The sequence below is a fragment of the Siphateles boraxobius genome, unplaced genomic scaffold (assembly GCF_051911475.1).
Source record: "Siphateles boraxobius isolate OS27281-9 unplaced genomic scaffold, OSU_SipBor_1 7, whole genome shotgun sequence".
In the NCBI taxonomy this organism is placed as follows: domain Eukaryota; kingdom Metazoa; phylum Chordata; class Actinopteri; order Cypriniformes; family Leuciscidae; genus Siphateles; species Siphateles boraxobius.
In genome coordinates, this window is record NW_027509197.1 from 16434890 (window position 1) to 16461349 (window position 26460).

General features: G+C 37.2%; 1 protein-coding gene across 3 annotated transcripts in view; it reads right to left on the reverse strand.

Annotated features, from left to right (window-relative positions):
- Positions 1-953: 953 nt before the first annotated feature.
- The window catches only part of lmo7a (LIM domain 7a), a 66620-nt gene continuing 41113 nt past the window's right edge, over positions 954-26460 (reverse strand). Inside the window, exons 6-35 of one of the 3 annotated variants that reach the window (XM_077217026.1) lie at positions 25509-25622; positions 24888-25083; positions 22189-22429; positions 21328-21618; positions 20777-21058; positions 19940-20095; positions 18078-18809; positions 16151-16180; positions 15496-15622; positions 14935-15074; positions 13995-14625; positions 13116-13349; positions 12674-12788; positions 12134-12295; positions 11009-11184; positions 10832-10895; positions 10070-10126; positions 9885-9926; positions 8806-8831; positions 8475-8582; positions 8171-8263; positions 7296-7801; positions 6434-6490; positions 6210-6265; positions 5873-6031; positions 4584-4782; positions 4197-4448; positions 3102-3210; positions 1737-1839; positions 954-1657 (exon numbers count right to left, since the gene is read on the reverse strand). In XM_077217026.1, coding sequence (XP_077073141.1) covers positions 1635-1657; positions 1737-1839; positions 3102-3210; positions 4197-4448; positions 4584-4782; positions 5873-6031; positions 6210-6265; positions 6434-6490; positions 7296-7801; positions 8171-8263; positions 8475-8582; positions 8806-8831; positions 9885-9926; positions 10070-10126; positions 10832-10895; positions 11009-11184; positions 12134-12295; positions 12674-12788; positions 13116-13349; positions 13995-14625; positions 14935-15074; positions 15496-15622; positions 16151-16180; positions 18078-18809; positions 19940-20095; positions 20777-21058; positions 21328-21618; positions 22189-22429; positions 24888-25083; positions 25509-25622 — 5481 coding nt within the window. In that variant the 3' untranslated portion in view covers positions 954-1634. The remainder of the gene's footprint in view (positions 1658-1736; positions 1840-3101; positions 3211-4196; positions 4449-4583; positions 4783-5872; positions 6032-6209; positions 6266-6433; positions 6491-7295; positions 7802-8170; positions 8264-8474; positions 8583-8805; positions 8832-9884; positions 9927-10069; positions 10127-10831; positions 10896-11008; positions 11185-12133; positions 12296-12673; positions 12789-13115; positions 13350-13994; positions 14626-14934; positions 15075-15495; positions 15623-16150; positions 16181-18077; positions 18810-19939; positions 20096-20776; positions 21059-21327; positions 21619-22188; positions 22430-24887; positions 25084-25508; positions 25623-26460) is intronic. The other 2 variants (XM_077217029.1, XM_077217027.1) reach the window with 2 other exon arrangements.

Consider the following 26460-nt stretch of genomic DNA (forward strand, 5'->3'; position numbering starts at 1 on the left):
GGAAAAGTTGTTTACTTTCCAAAAGACATATTCATCGAACCGTCGCTTTCAGCAGTGTGGGGGGTGTCAGATGATCGCTAACAGTATATCGCTGGTCACGTATTTCAAACTTCGCTTTATCCCTAAAAAAAGAACGAAAAAGAACTTTGCTGTGAGTATATCGATGCCTTAATCCCATCTCTCGTGACGTTAAAATATGCAGGTTTATTAAGCAAATAGAAATAAATAAGAGAGAAAGTATAGATAATAAATAAGTAGCTAAGGCGGCCAAGAAGCCAACTAGAGTTTTACATTTTCTGGACGATGCAGAAAGTAGCCTACTGGAAATTCTTGGAAGGAAACTCCCATCTAAATTTACAAAAAAATTCCACTCAGTTTTTAGCTTCAGGTGATCAAACTGTGGCATATTGAAGCCTAATGTTCCATACAGGGACAAATAGGCACAAAGACAGTGAAATACACATGGGGAGACTGAAGGCAATCTAAAGCTCTTTAAATGTTTACATTGATAGGCATTTACTTGCTAGTTAACTGGCAATACTACTCTGATATGAGAATCAGCTGATGCTCTCCATTAGAAGAAAACCAGAAAGCGGTTTTGAAAAATTTTCATCGTAATGCTCCCAAGGCCCTGATACATCGATTCAGAGGACCAGCAGTAAGTTGCCAACAGATATTGGCAGTGTGCAATTGTAATATAATTAGAGAACTGCAACAAAAATACACACTCATTGAAAACAGTATCGTGGAAATGTAGTGTACTATGTGATAAAAATACATGAACCATTAGAAAAGGTTTTGGATGAAATTCCCCTGCAACTGTGATGAGGTTTCAGTATGAACTCTATGAAAGATGAGTCAATGTTACTTGGAGACAGCAACAATGAATTCAGCCTAGTCTTAGGTGTAGAAATCTTATTAATGAGAGATTAGTCAAGTAAATCACACCCAGGTAAGACATAGTTTGGTAAATTTTATTTACAATTATTACTGAGTACGCTGCTTTAGTTCTAGATAAATCTTTCCCCCAGCAGAGAAATTGCTCAGATGCATAAAATAGATGCTACCAGTATATAACTGAGTGCTGCTTACTAACCATGCCATTTTAAATAAATTCTTAATGCATTTATCCTTAATTATGTTTCCCCATCAAAAAACAAAAAAGGCACACAGATGAAGTGGAATATTAACAGGATATTTTAGTCAGTAAACCCTTATATAACACATATTGCAGGAGAAATCTAGACAAGCAATAACAATTTAATAGCATATTTCTAATAATTACTATAAACATTTTTAGGACCATACAGATATTCGTTAACCAGCCAGAAATCATAAGAATCTTTCAATCAGTGATGATGAAAAAGACAGTATATGATTTATCGTTTCAAATGCATAGTTCATATTCAGGTACATGCACGTCCCTTTTGTACAAACAATTACTAATACTTTCAAACAAACATAACCTTAGGAATCTCACCCTCTCATAAGTAAAAAAGGAAGAATAGAAGCTCATTGAATTATCAAGGTTGGCTGAATCACTCAATGGTTATCACATCTCCAACACACTCTTTAGTGTTTACAGTTCCTTGTCTGTGATTGGTTCTTCCTCAATCTGCTGCAGTACAGCAAGATCACATGGCAGTGGGCTGCCCAGCTAGAAAGAGAAAAAAATATAGTCATAAAGAAGATCAGAAATCATTATATTGCACACATTGCAGAGATGTCTGGCCTACTTTTGAGTCGCATATAGCAGGAGTTACAATAGAGCTGTTGGTTTCGTATTCTGACTTCTGCTCCTGCTTCTGAGCCTCCCAAATCAGACCTGCAGTCAGAGCACTGCAAACGCAAGATGAAAGAACACATTGTTAGACAGTCAGAATCCTCAATGTATTGCCATATCATACAGTCACCTCCGTCTAAGAGTGAGAGAGAGAATCCTAGCTTGAGGTCAAAGGCAGCAGCAAAAGATATGAAATTGAAGTAGTAACACCAGCCCAAAGGACCCGGCAACAAGATTAGAAAGAGGACAATGCAGTGTGAATAAAAAGATGAGCAAAAATACATATGACTGGCATTTGGAGAATGACGAGTATGTGCAAGGAATGATAAAGCTCTAGATGAGCCACATATGGCTGCTGTGAAGGTAAAGACAGGAATAAATTCAGAAGGGAATTAAATAAGAATGAATTACGCCCACTGATACCGTTGTTTATTTACACGCACTTGTCTATGCTGTTTTAGCACCCGATTTTCTACAGAAATGTGCTAAACGTACTATGTTCAGTGCAATTTGTGCATCTTGCAGGCCATTTTTTGAGTGCTAAATTATGGAAGATGCAGCACATTACTGCAATCTGGATTTCTTAACTGGGCCAATGTGACAGTTAAATAGCACACAAAGTATGCTTGATTACACAACATTTTTGGATATATGTCCCATCATATCACTTTTCACCATCATTTGACGAGTTACTCTTGCAAATTATACACATACACAAACACCTCTCTTAAATACAACTTTATAATAGCACAATGTTTATACAATTTATTGTTCTATTCTAATTCGCATATAAATGAGGTGTGTTTACGCAACTTCGTTTTTATTTAAAATGGCATGGTGCAGTGCTAATCCAGCACATATAGGGTAACTGGTAAAGTTAGACTTTTAAAGATAGACGTGTTTTTTTCATGGGATTTTTTCGCACAGATGCAACGAAAATGTTCATAATACAACAATTATTGAAGCAAAATCACACTTATACCATGATGGCAGAAATAGATTTGTGTAGTCCAGCCGTTTAAAAATGCACATGGTTTCTTCTTGATGGTTTGTTTGTTTCCATTTGAGAGAAACAAATGGCAGTCTTTTAGGAAAGAAAGGAAAGTCACAGGGCAGAGCTGTCAGTGTCGTTATCCACGAATCAGCTAGAGGGTTAGAATTGGCATTTTGATTCTCTGGGTTGACATTTTGATGGCTGAGTTTATATATGCACACAACAACTGATTAGAATAATCGTAAAAGCAGGCAGGGCAGATTAGTCAGGTTAGTCACTGATGAAGCCAGGCTGGACCTGACCTCGGAGTAGCTGAAAGCTCACCTTGAAACAATTCAAATGAAAACAGAGCCCCAGGGACTCGATGATCATGGCTGCTCCTTTGCCCAGTGGTGTACTACAGAACGAACAGATTTTCCTGCCACTCACTGACCTAGATTACACAAAACATGATCTGAGGGCTAAGCAACAGACTTGCAGACAGCCCATGGCTTATATGGGGTTCAAACACATTTTGAAGACAACAAAAATATGGGAGACACATGGGGATGGATGGATGGAATTGTTTAGGTCAGTGGTTATCAAATGGTTTTGCTTGACGGGCCAAATTGGACATCAAGTCGCAGCTCAACATAGTATCTAAACTGTTTATCATATAAAATGTCAACAAAACATTCTTAATGTGTGATCACAACAAGTTGTTGAGTGCAACTTTACCATATTCATTTATTAGCCTATCACATAGAACAAGCACTGGGCCAAATTATATATTAACCGCAAACTTTTTTTTTTTTAAGTTTCAGAAAAGCATTTTTAAAAGGATAGTTCAAAATGAAAATTCAGTCATCATTTACTCACCCTCATGTCATTCCAAACCTGTATGCATTTCTTTCTTCTGCTGAACACATTTTGAACAATGTTATCAACTAAAAAGGTTTAGTTACTATTGACTTCCATTATATTGTTTGTCCATACAATGGGCGTAAATGGGAACCAAGACTGTTTAATTAACAACTATTTTCTTTTGTCTCCCACAGAAGGAAATACAGATTTGGAATGACATAAGGGGGAGACAATGACATAATTTTCATTTTTATATGGACTTTTACTTGTTTTTAGTAAAAACATGTAAAAACCCTTAAAACAAAATAAATATGTATTTTGTATTAAACTGTAAATTTTTAATTTAAATTAAGTTAAAAAAAATCCTAGTGCATTAATAGGACATATGGCCTTTGATGTCAACAACACAAATGATGGATGTTTTTTTTCTCCAACCTTTTAAAAGCTGATAAGTCCTTTGTTTTGCTATCCAGAATTAGTTGCATTTTATTATTCTGCTGTCATCAATCCACCAGTTGAGAACCACTGTTTTAGAGTATTTAGAAACCAATAACAATTTCTTTTAGCGAAGAATACCTATTTCGTGGTGCAGCTCGAGGCTCTGGCTCTGGTGTGGTTGCGGATGGAGACCAGGATTGCCTAAGGGAGCTCATGGACTGAGAAGTCTCCAAAGTAGCAGACCCTGGACGTCCACTATGGTACGACGAGGAGCCAGAAAGGGCAGAATGAGGGCGGCTGAAGTCTGGTATGGACGAGTAGCTGTTAGATGTGCTCCATGATGATCTCCAGGAAGAACGAGGCATATCAAGGTTATCAAGAGACTCGCCCCTGCAAGCAAAGTGAGTTTGTCAATGTTTGTAGCTCACAAGTAACCTCAGTTGTATCTTTACAGGAGCACTCAATCGTTTTCTTTCCTCATTGTTTACTTACTGTACAAAGTACGAAAAATTGGCATATACTAACCTCCTAATAGGAAGATCGACCGGTTCTTTGGCAGTGACACTGGCAGTGGCAGAGCTCTGCTGGCGAATCCAGCTGTTGTCTGTGTTCAAGGAAGTCTTCTTCTTCATTTCCTGAAGGATCTGCTGCCTTTCCAATTCAGCCCGAGATAGAGGATCTTTCTTATAGTCCCTGCTGACCTCACCCAGACCACCGCTTGCTGCTAAAATTTAACCATTACCATTAATATTTTGTTAATTAATATTAACATATATTACCATTAATAACAAAGTGACAAGTTGTAATTAGACAAACATCACATAATTTCACATCAACAGCAATTGATTTCAGATAATCTTCATATGATTATATATATATAGTGGGGTCTGAATGTCCACAGAAAGATCACAGTGAAAATCTGGGGTTCAAAATATAATGTAAACCTGGCAATAAAAAAATAAATAAAAATAAATAAAAAAAAGTCACAGACGCTCAGATGTTCTTGCTTCCACTAAAGCTCAATATGAAGCTCTTTGGATCATCTCAAATCAAGCATAAGAACATGATCATCAGGTTTTTTACATAAAGTTAATGCTGCTCTTGTGTTGCTGTTATTAAAGCAAAACGAGGGTAACCAAAATTAAGAAATCCTCAAAAAAATTTAACTTTTTTTTTTTTTACTGATAATATACACAATCTTTCAAAAGTCTGGGGTTGGTAAGATTTTTAAAAAATGTTTCAAAGAAGTCTCTTATGCTCACTAAGACTTGCATTTATTTGATCAAAACAGAAAAACAGTAATGTTGTTAAATATTATTACAATTTAAAATAACAAGCTCAAGAAACATTTATTATTATTATTATTATTATTAAAGGTGAAAACAGCTGTGCTGCTTAATATTTTTGAGGAAACGGTGACAATTTTTTTTATGGTTATGGAAAGTTCCAAAGAAAAGCATTTATTTGAAATAGAATATTTTAACAATGCATTCTTGCAGAATAAATGTATTTTTTTTAAACAAACAAACAAAAAACACTTACTGACCCCAAACTTTTAAATGGTAGTGTAACATATATTAGATAATTTGAAAAAAGTTATTAAATTAGAAAAATAGAAACATTTTCACTTATGGTCTCATGCTGTTTGACCCCACTGTTTTATATTACAGTTTTTAATCAAATGCACACTGATCATGTGGACACAGACTCGATTACATCTGATTTTGCTGACATTGTATCTGTCAAATTTGGAGAAAATAAGGCCAAGGTGATTGGTTGAGCTGATTGATTGGCGTGGGTCCGAGCCGCCCCACCTCTCTCTGGGTCTCTGTATTTCATGGCATTGAGGATGCTCCTCCTCTCAAGCTCTAGCTCACTCGCTGCCTGCTTTCTCTGGATCTGAGGGTTTTTCTTTCGCCTCAATTCCTCCTCCAGCAGCCATCCTGCCAACCCCCTGTGTCTGCTGTACACACCTGGAGAGAGCCACACACTCTACAGCACTGTTCTGTCGGTGTGATTTAAATCCAGCCCTTACAACATGTGGCACACTGACAACACGCTCTGCAGGAATGCTGTCTCAGCGGCTCCTTATGTCAAACCAACAATAGACACACATAAAGGGTTAGAGGAAAAGATAAAAGCTGCACTGACCTTTAATGTCCGGTTTTGCAACCTCATCAAGTTCTGGAGTAGATTTGGAAATGGACCTGCAAACCGAACCGAAAGAGAGAATAAGATTACTCAGTCCGATAAACATTCAGATGAAAGATCTTATCAATGTATAACTCCAGTATGGACGCATAGCCTGAAAGCATTGCATTCATTTACATCTTTGTTAAATAAAATGGTTGTGCAAATAGCAGAGTCCAATTTACCTGTGCGAGTAGGCTAATTCAGGGTAAACATTGGTATAGCCAAAGGAGTCCACCTTACTGTGGCCAAACAGCAGAATCAGCACAGACAAGCAGATGTTCACACAGTCATGATTGGACAACATTAATAGAAGATAAATTAGTGTGATTATTAATGCATGAGTAAAACACATACTAGGGCTGGGTAGTAGGATTAAAATCTTAAATTGTGGAATGAGTATCTTGTATCACGGCAACAGCATTCATCACAATATAGTTATTTTCGCTGTAAAAATTTACTGATTTTTTTATACTATAGTGTTCAAAAGATTGGGGTCAGTACGTTGACAGTAAAAACTGTTACAAAAGACTTCAGTTACATAAATGCTGTTCCTTTTTATGTTAATTCATCAAAGAATTCTGAAACTTTTTCAATGTTTTTTTTTTTTTTTTTTCAGTTTATAGGCTTCCTCATCTTAACTAATTTCACTATGTATTTTCGCATTATTCCAGGTTTCTTCATTGCTCTTAATGTGTAAATAAAGCAAAGCATTCATGCTCACTAATATATATATACAGCATCTACCGGTGCATAGAATGTATTACAAATTTATAGTGTCATACCGCCCAGCCCTAAAACAGACAATGTTAGTTTAGTCAGGTTACTTTGGTATTTAAAGCAGGACTAATACATGTATTTGTCAAGCATGCTATTCAATGCCATTCCTTGATGTTATTGTTCTGGAAGTAAAACAACCAAAACTGTTTAAGCTGCATGCTTGAGAAAATTATACATTCATATTAGCATGACACAGATAATGAAAGATGGGACATAAAATTTAAACGAGAGAAACCAGCTAATGACTGTTGAAATACAGAAACTCACTCTTGATCCTGAAACCTCTTCTGCTCTTCCAGTTGCCTCCACTCCTCTCTTCTGTTCCTCTCTTTTTCCTGAAGGAGGCGCTGTTCTTCTCTCTTCCTCTGTTCCTCAAGGCGCTCTTCTTCTCTTATCTTCCTCCTCTCTTCCTCTAAACGCTGCCCCTCCTCTTCTCTTCTCTTCCTCTCTTCTTTTCTCTTTTCCTCAAGACGCTGTTGTTCTTCTCGTTTTCTACTTTCTTCCTCTAACCGCAGCCTCTCTTCCTCTCGTTTTCTACTTTCTTCCTCTAACCGCAGCCTCTCTTCCTCTCTTTTTCTCATCTCTTCCTCTAACCGCAGCCTCTCTTCCTCGCTTTTTCTCCTCTCTTCTAAACGTAACCTCTCCTCCTCTGTTTTATTCCTTTCTTCCTCTTGATGGGCCAATCTGGACGCCTCTTGCTTTTCCCATGAAACAGTAGGTTGTCTGATGGAGGGAAGAGGGGAGTAGAGGTTGTGTCTGTTCAGCTCCATCTCCTGTTCAACAACAATCAAAGAATAGTTTGACAGTGACAATGACATACATTTACATACCCCTTACAAAATCTGAAGAAAAAATGTGTTTGCATGCCCTTATGAAGCTTTATGAAATTACAGGCATTTACATAAATTCCACAAGATAGAATAATAGGTTTTGTTTTGCTGGAAAAAAAACAGATTATTTATATGAACTTTTGAAAAGTGTTATTTGTGTAAATGTAATTATTTTTATATTTCTTTTGGAATATACTTTCTCCCGTGAACATGGTGTAATTATTGCTGAGGAATCCATAAAATACTTACCTGGATACAACAATTGTTTACTGTAAATAAATGTATAGCATAGCATAACATAACACAACATACCTCCTCATAATCTTTGGGGCCCTCTTTCGCAAGGTCTTGCTGTGCCTTTCTCCACTCATCGTCAAGTTTTTCTTGGTCTTTTCTGTACTTCTCCTGCACAAGGAGGACAAGAGAAAAACAGTTCGAGTTTGCATGATCAGCAGCACAATACATATCTCCTTCCAGAACTAGTTTTTACAACCTTTGGAAAAAATTCTCACAACTATTCATTTAAATGCTATATATTGTCCTCTACCCGTCAACATAACCCATATTTAGGCCATAACTATATAAAGCCCAACGGTCGAGCTCATATAATATTCACCTGCAGCAAACGCTCCTGCTCTTTCTGCCACTTCTCCTGACGTCTGCGCTCTTCTTCTGGGTCCCAGGACCAGTGGGTAGTGGATGTAGTGATGGAGGGCATGGGAAGCTACACACACAGAAAACACTTTGAATTATTGGAGCCAACACTGGTCAAATAAAATATCCCAGATATCCTTTACAATATCTTGGCATGTCAAATATCCAAAAAAAGTTGGGGTTTTTTTTTTGTGCACCCAAACCCCTATAATTCACTTATTATTAATTAATCAGATCAAATGCTTGGAAGCAGCAGTGGTTGTATTAAAAGAAAACATTGAAACTCAACTTACATTCGATATTGCTGTATCAGATCCACCTGTAAAAAAGAGCTACAATTAGATGCTACTTAGACTGTTTTGGGGGAAAAAAAACAACCTTCATCATAGCATGAAGGGAACACATGAACAGCATTCCATCCCAACATCTGATAACATAAAATCTATTAAAATAAGAAACCCATAACCCAACAGTACCATAAATAAATGTTAAATTAGAACCACATGCAGACTTGGATAAACAAAAATGCATGCAAGACTTCAATAAACAAACCAAATGAATAATGCATAAACACATCTTGTAGATAAACACCGCTGGCCAGTCCCCATATGCAATGCCACATGCAGAAGCACTGGCTATTAGTAAAACCAAACCCCACATCCATGCCCAGCACAGCATGCACTATTTGCATTCACAACACAATACCAACACACTCCACACTGATTACGGATTTCTTTTCCTGAGCTGCTTCTACAATCAAGAATATACAGCAAGAATGACTTGAGTGTGTGAAGGTAAAACAGTCTCATATTCATATCCGTCTTATCCTAAATTCTTTCATTTATACCTGTGGGGAAAATCTCTGATATTATATTAATATGTGACTGCAAGTAAGGTATCAGCAAGATAAACTTTTCTTTTAAAGTACTTTCCAAATTTTGTTTAAAGTGCTTTGTATGTTGGCATGGTCCTGACATGCTGTCTTTCAGAGGCCTCAGAGAATGACTAATGAATATATATTTTAAAAACAATTGACAAACTCTTAAGGTTTGTTTGCACTAACAGCGCGAGTAGAATATTTTGGATGAATAAGTGGATCTGGTTCACAAGTTTAATTAATGAATCAGATTTACAAATGGTCCAGTTAACCTTACTGACTCTGATCTGTCAGTGGTTCACAGCCTATTGGAGGGAAGATTATCAGTGATTAATGATGGCAGAGTTGCCATTTTAGATAAGTGCAGAGGAACAAATCAAAACTGGTTTATTTAATCGCCAATTTTCCTCTACTTTTTAAAGTACTCTGGCTCCTGTAGACAGCATGTTAGCGCACAAGATGGAAGTGGACACTGCACACTCAACCCCCCTTTACCACAGAGGTAGACCAGAGAACTGACTGTGAGCCCTGCAGAGCCTGAGGGAAGAGCACAGAGGTTATGAGGGGTTTCTGCTAGAGAGAGGAGAGGAGGATGGCAGGATGAAGACTTAGCGGTTTACCCACAGCCCCGAAACATATAGCCTGAACGCATCAGCACTGCACTGATGCTGTTCTGTTACCTTGTTCAAAAAACTCTGATCTCCTTTTTAAGTTTTTCACAGAAATGGATTCAGATTCTACACAGGAGATAAAAATGTTAGAAGAAGATGAATTTGTCCTGGGGAAGTAGATTTAGCTATTCATTCTTAATCCACACTGCTTTCTTTAAAAAAAGTTTGGTAGAATTAAAAATATATGGTAACACTTTAAAATAAGGTTAATTAGTTAACTACCTTAGTTAACATGAACTAAGAATGAACAATACTTCTATAGCATTTATTAATCTTAATCAATATTAATTTCAACATTTACTAATACCTTATTAAAATCAAAGGTTGTATTTGTTAACATTTGTTAATGTACTGTGAACTAACATGAACAAACATTGAACAGCTGTATTTTTATTAACTAACGTTAACAAAGATTAACTAACAAATGTATTACTCATTGTTAGTTCATGTTAGTTAATACATTAATGTTAACTAATGAACCTTATTGTAAAGTGTTACCATATATATATATACACACATATATATATATATATATATTGTATAAACACAGTATGTGCATAGAATTTGGATAGCTGATCTCATTTTGCATAATCTTTATCTCACACTGTTTGAAGTTAATCAAAAACAACCATTCTTGTCAAGCTAGTAAACAATCTCAGAACAAGATTCGCAAACTTTCTGCAAACATGCATTTATTAAAACAAGCATCCAACAAAAAACCTTTACAGAATATTTCCAAGCAATTAGCTAAAAAAAAAAGAAGCAATTTACCTTTATTATTCATATTCTCTGAATCCTCACGGAAACCACCATTTATTCCATTTGTACCATTATTCTGTGGAAAAAAGGTAATCGGTTTAGCATTATGAAAGAAGCTTTAAAATACCTTCAAATACCAATTAAAAAATAAAGTGCCATATATAGTAGGTGATTAATTAGTCTGCTCACATTGCCTGGCTGTGATCTGACATTCACGGTTTTCACAACGTTGTCCTTGGTTTGTTGGGATGTGAAATCCAGGTTGGTGCTGAGGTATGACTCAGAGGGACCTAGAGGATCCAGACTGGTCAGATTGATGGTCTTATGGCTTTTAAATGGAAGGGAAGGTAGGTCTCTGCCCCAGTCTGATTGTGGCATGTCAACAAAACCATTCATTTCAAAAACACAGAATTAGCAAATTATGAAAACAGATGTATGACTACAGACAGATACTAAAAACTGAATGTGTCTGGTAAATACTTAAAAAATGTGGGGATGAAAGACAGACCACCTTCCCCTGCCATGCAGTCAGAATGAGCTCCACGCACACCAGGTTTACCAACAAGCTTACAGATGCCCTCTGATCTGCCTTCAGTCACAAACTATAAGCCTGTTAGTAAATACTGAACATATGAATCACTGAAAATATAAAGAACCACTTACTTTATAAACTAAGATAATACACTGTTTAGAAAAATACAAACATACTACATATATACTAAAGAAACCATACCAGGAAAAGGTAGACAAAGGAATAGTTCACCCAAAAATGAAAAACGTTTATTTTATATGTGCTTCATATAAAATAAACTTAAAACAAAATAAAAAGTTGGAAGTTGGAATATAGTGCACAAAAGTCATATGGACTATTTTCATGGTACTTTATTGTAGTTTTGTCCTTTTTGGAGCTTGACACAGCCCACTATATCTATTTTAAGCATTTATATTTTTAATAAAATTGTCTTTAAAAAAAAAAAAAAAATCACACACAAAAACAGCAGCATACAGGTTTGGAAATATTGATAGCATTTACATTTTTTTTGAGTGAACTTTTCCTTTAAATGGGGAAAAAAGCAGACGAAAGAATATCAGCAACAAGAAAGCCAAACACACAACTGACAAGCATATACAAGATGAACTAAACACTATGTGTTGCTACTACAGTAGATATATAGACTTTAACTGCAGGGACAACCAACAGAGGAACGTAGTCTGCAATATATATGTAGCAAAAGGCAATGTTTTTTTCTGTTGAAAGCTTTACCAAGGCTTGCTGTAGTCAGTGGTGCACTCGCTGAGATGGCGGGGACTTACTATTCTTGCCATGTCTGCGGATGTCCATAAGCAGACTTCCCTGCTGCAAGGCCTCCTCCATACTGTTCTTCCACTCATTATAGCTCATGTCTGCCACCCGGTGCCCGTTCACCGCAAGGATCTCATCTCCAACCTTAACCTGACCGTGCTCCGCTGTGCTGCCTGCATTGAACACATGCATTATACATAAAATAAATGTTAAAAACTCCTCAAAACAATTATAGGAATGACAATGATGCTCGAACTGTGATTTATTTAATTAAACAATTTATTTTAGCACCTCAGACAATACATTTTGTTTCATGAACATTTTGTTCCATTGCTATCTTGGGCAACTAGAGCCTCATCAGATTTAACCTAGAAAAATATCTGCCCTATATACTGTAGCAGTACATTACATGTGTGTTTTTTGTGAGTAGCAGACGTTCTCTGAAGCTTCAGGTAGAGCCTGTACTGTGTGCGTCATTAATTCACTGAGCAGCACATGAGATCACCTTTGACATCACTTCTATTTCAGAGGACTTAAACAGTTTCTTTTACCTGGAACTACAGATTTGACACGGACCCCAGTGGAGTCCCAGTCGTTCTGGAAGCCAAAGTCCCGGCTACTGTTGGGTTTCTGGTTTAGACTGATCCTCATCTCACTGTAGTCCACCTGGAAGACACAGACAGGTCAGCTATAAGTGATTTCACATGAAGTGATTTCTGGTTTTTGGGAGTGTGCCATTGGGATTTATTGCAATAAAATCAAAATTACTTTGAAGAGCAGGAACATTGACATCCAAATTGCCATTAATCTACATAAGGCAACCCAGACCACAAAATGTTGCTATAAACTTTTTAAATGATTGATCTGGATTTAGTCAGATTTACAGAAAATAAAGTGCTTGTATGTCTGTCTCTGCATGTTAAATTTGCTTTTACTTTAGGAAATATAATGTTATTACAATCTGTAGTTGAGATTTGCTCGGGAGCGTCTTGCCTCAATTGGAGGGATCAGTGGGAATGAAGATTCAGGGAGGGGCAACACCTTGTTGATCGGAGGGACAGGAGACGGGGTTCTATCCTCTGATCTCTCCTCTTCGTCACTGCTCTGCTTAGGGCTTTCCTGGGACGTATCCTCATCTTCTTTCACATACTGAGCATAGCTGTTGAAAACTGTAGGTTTCTTGAGGCTGTCTGTCTCTCCACTGGTGCGCTTAAGAGAGTCATCCATCTAAAAGGTTTGATGGCATATACTGTATTTTCACAACCAATTTGAACTCTTCACTGTTTGAGATGCATTCATAACTTACAGTTATAGTGAATAAAGCAGAAGAGATCATGACTGATAATTTTAACCATGGGAAAAGTCAAACAGGAATAGAGTGCAACAGTCCACTGTTCAGCTGGCTTGATTCTGGAAGTATTTAAATTCATTTTTTGCCCATAGGAATTAAAAAAAATCATGTCTGTTAAAGAGTTATAAGATGATGGCTTCAAAAGCATATACCATCAATTATACCAACTAATAGAACAAATGTAACAACCTTGTCACACACAGTAGGTATTTAACGGTTTATAAGTTAAAAAAATCTTAAAAAAAATCTATGGAGAAAATAAATTTTTACTTCCAGAACCACTGCACTTTTTAATGACACTGTACGCTTTGACCAAAAAATCTGGCTTCCACATTACAGTTTTATGGTAGTGTTGTAACTCAGTTAAATTCTTTATTGTTCATATGAGTTGTAATTACATCACAACTTCATTGTAAATCGATCGCACATGTTGGCAGGTAGCATAATGTTCTCAAAGACCTTCATTCATTAAAAAAGAAAAATGCCATCATGATGTTTGAGACCAAACAGGGCCAACTCACCGTGAATGCTCTGGGAAGAGAGGTTATTCGGGTGGCCTGTGTGCCGAATGGCCTGGGTGTAACTACAGAGGTGAGTCTTGCGCTATCTGATCTCTGGTAGCTCCTGGGGAGGGAGGCAGAAACTTGATCCAGCCCAGACTGCTTTGTATCCATTGAATTGGGCTTATACAATGAGCTAATGGTGCTGCTGTAGTTTTCAACTGGCTTAGTTTTGCTAATCGAGTCTGAGCTGTTCAGAACACTGCTGGGTTTACTGACGCTGATGGGCTTGATCATGCTGGTGGGCTTAATCAGGCTGGTGTTGCTGTAGGAGAAAGCAGGAACTGGATCATCCAGAAGGTTTTGGGTTGTTGTTTTGCTCTCCTGAATGCTGTTATTCATTGTAAGTGGGATATCTGGGCTAGAGCGATCAGGTTTGGTAGGAAAATCTGGCTGATGTGATGCCAGGGTGCCAGCCACAGGTTCCTTTTCTCTCATAGATGGTATGGAGGGTAGTGACGGTTTTTCCGTGGGGGCGTAAGGGGTGTCAATGGTGTAGCTACGTGCTGGCAGAGTTCTGCTTCGGGGTACAGGTTTTTCAAAGACATCATCAACGATGGAGTTAATGCTGTCCCTGTAGTTGCTTTGCTGCCTGAAAAGGAGCAGGAGGGAGGCAGGACAAGAACCGCGATTAGATTACACTTTTACAATGAGCAGACAACGGATCAGACAAAGTAGAACACGCTACACTCTCCGCACTAACAACAGACAACAGAAATTACAAAAAACAGTGACAGCAACATTTCATCATAGTACACCACACACAATAACAAAAATAAAATACAATTAGGAAAATAAAATAAAACAAAATTAAATAATTATTTAAATTAAATATACAGTTTTGTACCGTTTAAGCATTAGAGACACAACTACAGCTTGATTTGAAGGAATGTATGTTCACCTCTCATCATGCATTTCCTTCAAGGTCTTTGATTTCCTGGTGCCGGTTGAAGTGATCTGCTCGATCTGTTCCCTCTCTTCTTTCTTTTTCACAATGTCAGAATTCACACTCCTGCGCTTATTCTTCCACCTTGAAAGATCCTGCAGGGACGAGGAGAGAGATGCTCAGCCACCATAACTGGAGCACAGGTGCTTATTCATAAGCAGTAACGGTATGAGGGACAGTGCAGGGGAAGGGTGGAGAGATACGAGGACAGATTGAGGAGTGAGGGAGGACTAGATTTTGCCGGTGTCCTATTTTGCCTGTTTGGCTCCACCCAAGTTCTTTTCCCGTGTGAATTAGAGGCCCGTATATGACCTAGATGCTGAATTGAAGCTCAGTCCAATCACATTCACACTACGAAATATCACTGAACAGTTACAGACCACTTATTGTTGTGACTCGAAGTAGTCAAGGTCCTTATGAGGACATCTTACTAGTCTCAACTTTCATTGAATCACAGGCTGAACATCTGCAGCTATGAATATTATCAATAACAAAACGACGTGATCCGATACTCACATCTTGCCACTTATCTTCATTCTCCTTAATCCTAGTACGCATCTTCTGCAGCTCTTCGAAGCGCAACTCCAACGCCGAGGTATTGAGGTTCTTCTCACTATCAGTGATGTCACTCACTGATTTGCTCCTGTAAACAGGTTTTTCAAAAAACTTTAGAAGTCCTATTAATTCCTTAAGAAAAAAAAAGTAATGCATTAGGATGGAAAAAAGATTTAATTGAAGGGTTAGTAAAACGGAATGTCCTGAATATTATTCAAGCCACAATTAGTTTTCATAATAGACAACTAGCAAATTATGTTATGTGGCAACTTAATTGGTTAATAATTTTCCAGGATTTGCTCATTCAATCACTTCCAATCATGTGACTTACCAGTGAGAGCACAATATGTCTGCATTGCAGAAGTACATCTGTGCTTCTCATGCTCTGGATCTTTCCAGAAGGACACGTTTGAACAGAGATTAAATTAGCCAGCAGTGCGCATATCTGTAGTCGACACGTTTTTTTTTTGCAGTGAAAATGTTTTAGACAGCTGCCCATGGGGATCATAGCATTGAGTACATTGTGAGTGTCAGTGCTTAATATAGGGGAGGGCAGAGGCCTACGCAGCAGCCATGAACACACACACAAAAACATGCCGTTACTGCCACAACTCACCCTTTACTATCAGAGCTTTTCTGGAACAGTCTAGAAACCAAAGAGAACCACAGTAACAAAAGAGTCATATTTTGGTGTGTTGATTGACAGTTTGTATTGAATGACCAATAAAAGAAACATTCACTATTGTTCAAAGGTTTGGGATTTTTTTGACAGAAGTCTTTTATGCTGACTAAGGCTGCATTTACTTGATTAAAAAATACAGCAAAACAGTAATATTGTGAAATATTGTAATTTAGAATAAATTATGTTGATATTTATGTTAATATGTATAAAAATATAATTTATTCCTGTGATGGCAAAGCTGAATTTTCAGCAGCCAGTGTACAGTGTCACATGATCCTTCAGAAATCTTTCTAACATGCGGATTTGATGCTTAAGAAACATTTCTTATTATCAATGTTGAAAACAGTTGTGCTGCTTCATATTATTGTGGAAACGGATATTTTTTACAGGATTCTTCGATGAACAGGAAGTACAAAAGACCAGCATTTATTTGAAATAGAAAACGTTTGTAACATTATAAATGTCTTTAATGCATCCTTGCTGAAAAAAACCCCTATTAACTTCTTTAAAAATAAATTAATTAATTAATTTCACGGTACTGACCCCAAACTTTCGAACGGTATTGCACGTCAATAGCTTAGCCACACCGCTCCAGCTATGAAGTGCATAATGATTATTTATTTTTACAGTACAAAGTCATGCTTTAGCATTCAGTTAATTCGCTGATTACAGACCTGGCTGTCTGACATTTAAAATGTGCAAACGTAATATTAACTGTCAGTTGTAACTAAGGTTCAGTTCATGGTAGAATGACATCATTGGAAACTTGTAAAATTCCCCACCAATCCCAGTGCTCTTTTTAATGCCCTGACATTACATGGACTCTGATCAAATGCAATGTTGTACCTGGGGTTCAAGTGCTAGGTGTGTTTCCATGGTCACATAAGTGTAAGTTCCAGCTTTCACAGAATCACAAGGGTGTGGGGAATTTGGAGCTAGAGCGCATTTGCAAGTTACTTCGTAAAGAGTGAATGTGTCTGACTGGATTACTTTTAGACATTTCTCAGGTTTTAAAATTCCACCACAGCTTAGCTGGATACACTCACACCTTATTAAATCTGTTAGGACTTTGGGACTTAAACGAAAGTCAAAGCAGTTGAGTCTGTAGTACGTAATGTATCAGTTTCTTAGATGCTTTCATGACCAAAACTTTCAGTCTTTCATTAAAGACAAGCAAAATGCATTTCACAGGCAATTGGTCAGTCTCTCCAAAGTCAAACAAAGTGTATCTGTAAATGTCACATTATTTGGTGTTCCAGCTAATAAATAAAAATGCTTTTAATTTTATATAATTCAGTAAAGTAAAATTAAGAAAATAGACTTTTGATTCATTAGCCACTATAGGTAAATAACTAGAAGAATAACAAGAAAGTGCATTAAACTGTAAAACTATATGTGCTACAAACCATGTTTATGATTATGACAATAAATTAAAATAATATGATAACAAATACCAGTTTGTAATATCAAGCAGCATAACTGACTGTTTTTGTACAGCTAAAATAAGTGGAGGCGGCTGACAATGGAATCCTTGCACATTCAAGAAAATAAGATGAGATAAAAATAAATTTCAGTGCTGAAAAGTATTTTGACCTCATCACGTCACGCACAAACTTATCTAAATGAGTGCACATTTTCTAAGTTGGTCCAAAATTATTTAAGAGAAAAACACAAAAAAATCCAAATATCTACCTGTTACAATCATTCTCATGCAATCAAAGTCAAGCCCATGTCAGACTCACAAACATTTGCCATTGCCAGTGTAAGATCATAGTTAACACGAGAATGAGAAAAAGTACACCGCAGATTAGATCATGATGACAAGCGCACACAGGTATTTCTGCAGGCTCAGAAACCTAACCTCTCAACCATCAGCCTCTTCCTGTATCGCACACGGCTGGCCTCTCTGATGGCTTGCCATTTCTGCATATCTTCTTCATTGCAAGACAAAGAAACACTGGGAGATCCCTTTTCCTTCATCCCTTGGGTATTTAAAGCTTTTAGCTTTCTAAGTAGCATATCATCTGTTTTCAGGTGCTGCTCTGCACCATGTTTAAACTCGGACTTGGGTTTGTTCTGTCTGGGTTCACCTGGGCCAAACATTAGCTTGGCCAGCAGTTTTGGTGGCAAAGCCCATGTCTCTGGAATAGGAACAGGGTGGTAGTTATCAGGGGCCCCAGACAGAGGGTAATGTCTGATTTGCTGTTGAGCCCTTCGAAAAACCACATCGTCTTTTTCAATGTCAGGATAAATGGGTTCACCCTCATGGCGGGGCTGAATTACCACCGTGACTTCAGCCTCTGATCTCCGGCGAGGCACCAGGAAGTTACCGTACTTCAACTGAGCCAGATCATCACTCGAGTGGAAGGTTTTTGTACGACGTGTAAACATATCGTCATTTTCCAAATCAGGCAAGATGTCGGCAGAAACGTTGTATGGGTCGTTAGGGTGTTCACGCCCAAGGAGGGGGCGCTTTTCACATTTTATGAGTCTGGGGCCAGAGGTGGGATCTAATGTGGGCCAAAAATCAGGGGGCTTTGACTTAGAGAGCCCAGCACTCTGCTGAGCAACCGTGAGGTGTTGTGTCTGAGAACTGTGGGTGAATCAAAGGAGAAAAGAGTAAAGAAAAGATTCAGAACATGCAAGGGGACAGTAAAAAGAGTAGAAATCAGTCAAGACCAGTTAAAACGAGTAGTGTATGCAGAAGGAAGCAACTAACCATGCAATATATAAGTAACAGCAGCAGTTTTCAAGCAGACTCATTTTGCTCTAAATTTTGGAAAAGCAGCAGTGTGAGCGCTCTGCCTCAAAATACTAAAAGTTACTTCAAATTTAGATTTAATAAAAGTAGTTTTAAGAATTTTGATACACACCACAACTATAACCACACCACAACTATAACCACACAGAGGAATGATATCGTTGGAATCACTTTCAGATAGATTTTTCCCCCAGCTGATGAATAATGAAAACATTGACAGTAATCAGAATGTATCTTGCTTTAAAGAGCTTGAGCATTTAAAGCAGCAGATGATATAACTGCAGCGCAAGCTTATAATAAACAGGACGTTATGGTGTGTTGGTGTGGGCGCTAACATAGTTATTTTTATAGTTCTCTGTAGTTATCGTTCTTGGTGTGAGCGGGCCTTTAAGCTCTAAAAATGCACCAAAATAATCTGTAAAATGGTCCATACAACTTGTTTGCAATATTCCACATTTTCTGAATATATGATAGCTTTGTTTGGGGAACAGACCAAAATGTAATTATTCACTGATGAGATTACCCTTATGTCAGTTGTGGCACCATTAATTGAGTCAAATGAAATTAGTGTGTTTGTAAAGGAATTGATCATTGAGATTTCTGAATCAGCTGTATTCATTGAAAAGATCAGACTCTAGAGAATGACTTGTTCAATGAACTGTTTTTTCGAATTCAACTGACTCACTGACTCAAATGAACAGCTTATTGGATGGCTTTGTCTCCTCACACAAATCATATATAGCTTCAGAAAACTTGTAATGTTTGGCATGAGTCATTTGGACCTTCTCACCATTTCAATGGTCTGTTGAGATCATTAACATTCACAAAGATGATAATAATAATTAAAAAAAAACACTACTTAATACGCATCAGTTGATAGATTTATTAGAATATGTGGAGAAGTTGATCAGGGGAAGTGAGTGAATGTCCGGTCCTACTGCATATGGGGCTGTGATAAGGACCTGGGTGTGGAAGTGAGGCTGGACTGAGCGAGGCCTTCAGGTGCATGGAAGTGAGAGGGAGGGGGTTCAGATTGAGTGCGAGAGAAAGCAGGTAGAGAGAGCCAGGGATTGGCGTCACCATCTGATTCTTCAGAGGACGAATCTGACTTCTTGTGACTGGAAAATGTGAGGTGAAAGAACACAGAGAAAGAAAATGGAGAAAAGTTAGTAACCATCACCAGAGTGAAGACAGGAGGAGGTAACAGAAAAGCCTTTGCAACAAAGTAAATAAGCAAAAAAGAAATCTCAGGGTTTACAGTGGCATTCAATAAATTTGTACATTTAAGCAATGCTTAAAAATATATGGAAACAGATGTACTGCTAAAAATCAAGATAAAAATTAAAAACAAAAATATTTGGACATCAGTACTGGTTGTCAAATTTTATGAAACGTCCATCTAACAGGTATAAGACCATTAGTTTGTATAACATATTGTTTTGTGCTTTACTGTACTTTTTTGGAGCCACTGGATAGCCAAACATGTCAGAGAATTAGAAATTATAATCTGAAAAAACACCTGATGGACTAATCAATAGGGCTTAGAATTGAAAACAGGTTCTTAGTCAGATTTCATAAAAAAAAATGTATATATATTTTTCATTTTAATTTCCAAATTACTTTAATGGATAGTTGCCAATTATAATAAATATGGGACAGCTGATTTATTTAAATATTTTTTGGAATATCAAGCATGTCTTCCTGGAGTTAGGTATAGGGTTATTTTTATTTATCAAAATTATTTATGTTCTTTTCTTAATTTATGTTCTTTTATTTTTTTGCCTCAGTACTGGACAGACCTGAAACCTTGAATCTTCTTGTACCAAGGACGGCGCTGGGAGCCCAGTTTGATCTTCTTCACATGTGCATCCTCCTCAGGTGTCCAAAACTTGGGCAGAAATTTATCAAAAGTCACTGTGGCAGATGTTTGTGGCATCAGGCCTACTTTACGGGCATAAAGGTCATCTTGAACAGGATCAGCATAGCCAAACTCATCATCCTCTTCTTCAGAGTCATCGTAAATGCAGGCGTCAGCGGACACAGGCCCTCTGTAAGTCCTCTGAAGAGGCTGTGACTTACCGCTGCTCAAAAGACAGCCATTTTTGTTACATACCACCAACAATCAATGCACATCAAACCATCCATGGTTATCAAGCACACCAAACCAAATGAAAATCAAACATTGAAAACAAAATGTTGTTTCAAAAAGTCCACGCTATGGGTTGAAAATCAAGCGAAATAATGACATCACAGCAACTCAAAACCAAACTTTGAAGGTTTCTGGAATAGACCCAAAGTTAACACTGATAAAATATCAAACAGAAACGTGTCAAAGAAGCCAGTTTCTGACCTGAGATGGGTCAATAAATGCCGGGGCACATTACTGACAGCCACCTGTGGCCTGGTGGTACACGAGACAGCAGCTCTCTCCAGCGGGCTCATGGGTAAAGCAAAGTTGGTCGGAGTGACAGGGGTCGGGCTGTGAAATCTACGGCTAGCGAGGTCATCTAGAACCATATCAGGATCCGGTCGATCTGTATCTGAATCACTGCTCTCATACTCATAGGCCAAAGACTGGTGGGCAGTTGTCTGGGTTTTCAACTCGGTGATAGATGAAGGGTCTGAACCAGCACACTCATGACTGGGATACACCACCAATGATGGTCACGAAAGCACAAAATGCCAAGAAATAGTGGGAATAATAAGCACCGGCATTCAAACATCAAGAATGTTTCATAGCTAACATCTCACCCAACAAAGGAGGCATATAATGATAAATATTTTTTGGAAGCTAAGCAAATTATCAAGAGACAAATTTTGAGAATTGTTTTGAGAAAAGTTCACATTCAGATCCTTTGATGGCAGGTATCAAAGCACAATGTGAGAGACACTGTTGATGTATTTTTTGAAACTCTAGAAGAGACAGAATTAAGATTGCTAGGGCTTTTGTCTGGTGAAAAATCTCAAAGTTGGAGACAAAAAAAAAAAAATTTGTATTGCTGCCTAGGAGAAACTACTGAGACCTCATTTGTGACTTTTCTATTCTATGGGTGTTTTCCTCAAAGAAAGAAAAGCACATTTTTCTTCGGCAAGCATGGTCTATATTACATCATAAATCAATGATCAGATGGTCATCTTTCACCTATGCGAAGTTGAATATACCATCCAATGAAAACCCCCATTGAATCTTTAGAGTGTAGACTTGCATTACCTAGTAAAAGTGCCGTCATCTTCTGTGAACATAGGGCTAGCCCAGCTTCTTCTGTTGTCTTCATTTCGCTCGGCACGTTTCTTGCGTAATGGTGCTGGAACATAGCCTGACTGCTTATCTTTTGATGGCAGGAATTGGTTGAACGGAGTGGTGGTCTTAGGTGTTAAGACCATCGAACGGCGGTATTCCTTATTTTCTGACATCATGAAGCTCAGATCTGCTTCGGGGTCACTACCACAACCTGGAGAAACAGCACAGAGAGCCAGGAGTGTGAGCGTATAAACACGCACATGCACACATGATTGTTTTTCTTTCCTGGTGGGGACTTTCCATTGACTTTTATTGTTTTTATACTGAGCTAATGATGTTTTCTGATCCATAACCCTAAACCTTACAGAATGAAACAGAATAATCTTTTTGAATTTTTAGTTTTTCATTGAGACATATTTTGTATTCTTACAAAGTTGTTTTTCTTACAGGGACTTCTGGGTGGCCCCCATAGGTGAATTCACACTTTACTATCCTAGGAGACACAACTTTATCCACACAAAATATGCAGTGCAAAAATGTATTTTCTTCATAAGAATTTAGATTTGTTCTTATTTTAAACACAAATCTCACAAAATTTAAAGCAAGAAAAAAACTCTTTGCTGATGGGTTAAGAAAATACATGTTATTCGTGTAATACTGTTCAAAAGTTTGGTGGCAGTAAGAATTTTTTTTTTTATTAATACTTTTATTCAACAAAACTGCATTGAATTGTTATTTCAAATTAAAAAAAAATTACACAAAAATTAAGCAGCACAATTGTGATAAATGTTTATTGTGCAGAAAATCAGCATATTAGAATGATTTCTGAAGGATCATGTGACACTGAAGATAGTAATGATGCTGAAAATTCAACTTTGCCATTACAGGAAAAAACTGCATTTTATATTTATTAAAAATAGAAAACGGTTATTTTTAATTATAATATTTCACAATATTACTGTTTTCCCAGTATTTTTGATCAAGTAAATGCAGCCTTTGTGAGCATTAGAGACTTCTTTTTTTAAAAAGCATTATAAAATCTGACCGACCCCAAACTTTTGAATGGAATTCTCTGAAAATGTCTTTATCATCATAATATATATTTACACAATTTGTATTGATGTACATATTTTACACGGAAAGAAGACAGCTTTTTTTAACACACTTCTCTGTAGTAAACATGATCGAGGGATGCGTCTGACTCATTGGCAGGTCAGTGGGGAATAAGAAAAAATTTCTCACTGGGGTGAACGTGTAGTAGACAGTCCAGCACACTAATTATATCAGCAGCTAATTACATCAGCACCTTCCTCATGAGCTGCAATTGAGCCCCTGGGACCATGACAGCGTAAAAAGATGCTAATGTCATTGAAACGCAAACATGTAGAAGAGTATGAATTGATGGGAGTTTGCACTTTCCATCAAAACAGTATCTGCTGACTGTCACAGACAGCAAAATATAGCTCACTAAAGCATTAAAAGGTATAGTTTGAATACCACTAGAGGGCACCAGGCATTTGTTTTGACAAGCAAGAGTTCACTCTAGAATTAAAATTTCCTGATAATTTACTCACCCCCATGTCATCCAAGATCTTCATGTTTTCCCTTCTTCAGTCAAAAAGAAATTATGGTTTGAGAGGAAAAAATTCCAGGATTTTTCTCCATTATAGTGGACTTCAACAGGGACAAATGGGTTGAAGGTCCAAATTGCAGTTTCAATGCAGCTCCAAAGGCTCGACACGATCCCAGCCGAGGAATAAGGGTCTTATCTAGCGAAACGATCTGTCATTTTCTGAAAAAATTAAAAATGTATATACACTTTTTATCCACAATTGCTCGTCTTGGCACTAGCTCTGCGATGTGCACACATTACGTAATCACGTTGGAAAGGTCACGCGTCTTCCGGTTCAAAAAGCTAGGGCGAATAACTCATTTATATAATTATCTCATTTTCTCCTCCAACTTCAAAATCGTCTGACATCATTGTTTTACCTTTTTTTTTGTAAAGGGTGAAGTCTTTCACATTTCACCAGTCACATTAGCTTTGTAAAAACTGGGTCGGTACTTCCCCCTACGTCACGCGTGACATTTACAGCGTGATTACGTAAAGACTGACGCCGTGGACCTGCAAGATGAGCATTTGTGGTAAAAAGTATATACATTTTCATTTCTTTAAGACAGATCGCTTCACTACATTAGACCCTTATTCCTCGGCTGGGATCGTATAGAGCCCTTTGAAGCTGCATTGAAACTGCAATTTGGACCTTCAAACCATTGTACCCTATTGAAGTCCACTATATGGAGAAAAAATCCTGGAATGTTTTCCTCAAAATCCTTCATTTATTTTCGACTAAAGAAAGACAGACATGAACATCTTGGATGACATGGGGGTGAGTAAATTATCAGGACATTTTAATTCTGGAGTGAACTAATCCTTTAATTAATTTATTAACTACATTTCAGCCAAAGCTATCTGTGGTCAGGTTTTTAAACTTGACTGCATATTTTTCTTGCACTGGTGGAGAGCGTTTTGTTTAAAAAGACACAAAATGATATGGAGATAATGAGGTGGAGATATCCACCTCCACCTCTCGTACAACTACTCATCTCTGACTCTCAAAGTCAAGCTAGAATGCACAAGAGTGACTTCAGAGATTGAAGAGTCTTACCCTCGCTGCTTCCTTTGAGTGTAGCGTCTGAGGATGTGCTGTAAGTTCTGGAGCCCAGCGAGTCGAGGCTGTCTAGAGAGTCTTCTCTCCTGTGTCCAGCCCGTAGCGGGAAGAGCTCTTCTTTCTCTGAGTACCAGCTATCACTACAAGTGCTGTTTTGTGCACTGCCCCGCAGTGATGTGCAATCCTCTAGTGCCTGTCGAGCACAAGGGTGTGAGTGTGAGGGAGACAGGCCGACACACAGCATGCACAAGGGAAAAACACAAACAACAAACACATCATACAGCCTCCATCAACATAGATGATTCTGACTAAGAATAAGCACGGTCAAATTCCGTTCAAAATCATATAAGACATGTTTTTTGCGGGTTTATTTACAATACGTAATGGTCAACAGTATCAATGCAATCAGTTGAATTAATTGCTATTGGCTGACTGTGTTCCATACCATGAGACTAGTATGCTGTATTCTTAGCAAGACATTTTAAATGCCAGAATGGTTGTAAAATTAGATTTACTGTACATGGTCAGATAGTATAGAAGAATCCACAGTATTCACAAACTCCTATATACAGTAATATCCAAGCGTAAATACTACAGTCCAATACTGAATAATCTTACCTTATATAGTGCTGTGCCAAGTAATTCCTCAAAAGCCTTTAGTTTTAGGTAAGGTCCATTGTAAAAAGGATCAGCATGTGCCTTTCTGCCCAGCCAATATATGGTGATCAGAACCTGTGAGACAAATCAACACAATTGTATTAGTGCATATTGCAACAAAGTTGTATGTCAATAAACAATGCATGCCGAGATATCAACAGAAACTAGATAAATCACATTGTACAATTTTAAGATATTATATACACTGGCCCTAAAAAATATTGAACTTTTTTTTTTATATACCCTTTTTGAGACGTTTCCTATACTCAAGTGGTCATTTTAGTGTTTATACATAAAATCAGTTCACTGTTTATATATTCTTTACAATTAGGACAAACATATTAAAAATTATACATATATATATATATATATATATATATATATATATATATTTTTTTTAATCATTTTTATTTTTATTTATTTTGTCCTAATTGTCAAGAATATACACTACTAGTTTGGGATCAGAAAGTTAAAAAAAAAAAATAATACTCTTATTTAGCAAGGATGCATTAAAATGATCAAAAGTGACAGTAAAGAATTTTACAGATTTTGTACTTTTTATCTTTATATTCGAATACAGATTCTTTTTATCATAGTTTCCACATAAATATTAAGCAGCACAACTGTTCTCAACATTGATAACAATAAGAAATGTTTTTGTGCATCAAATCAGCATATTATAATGATATCTGAAGGATCATGTGACACTGAAGACTGGAGTAATGATGCTGAAAATTCAGCTTTGACAACACAGGAGTAAATTACATTTGAAAACAGTACAATAGAATAAGGTTATTTTAAATTGTAATGATACTGTAAAATATTTATATTGTAAAATGTTAAGTAAACACAGGCTTGGTGAGCATAAGAAACTTTTCAAAATCATTAAAATATATACTGACCCCAAACTTTT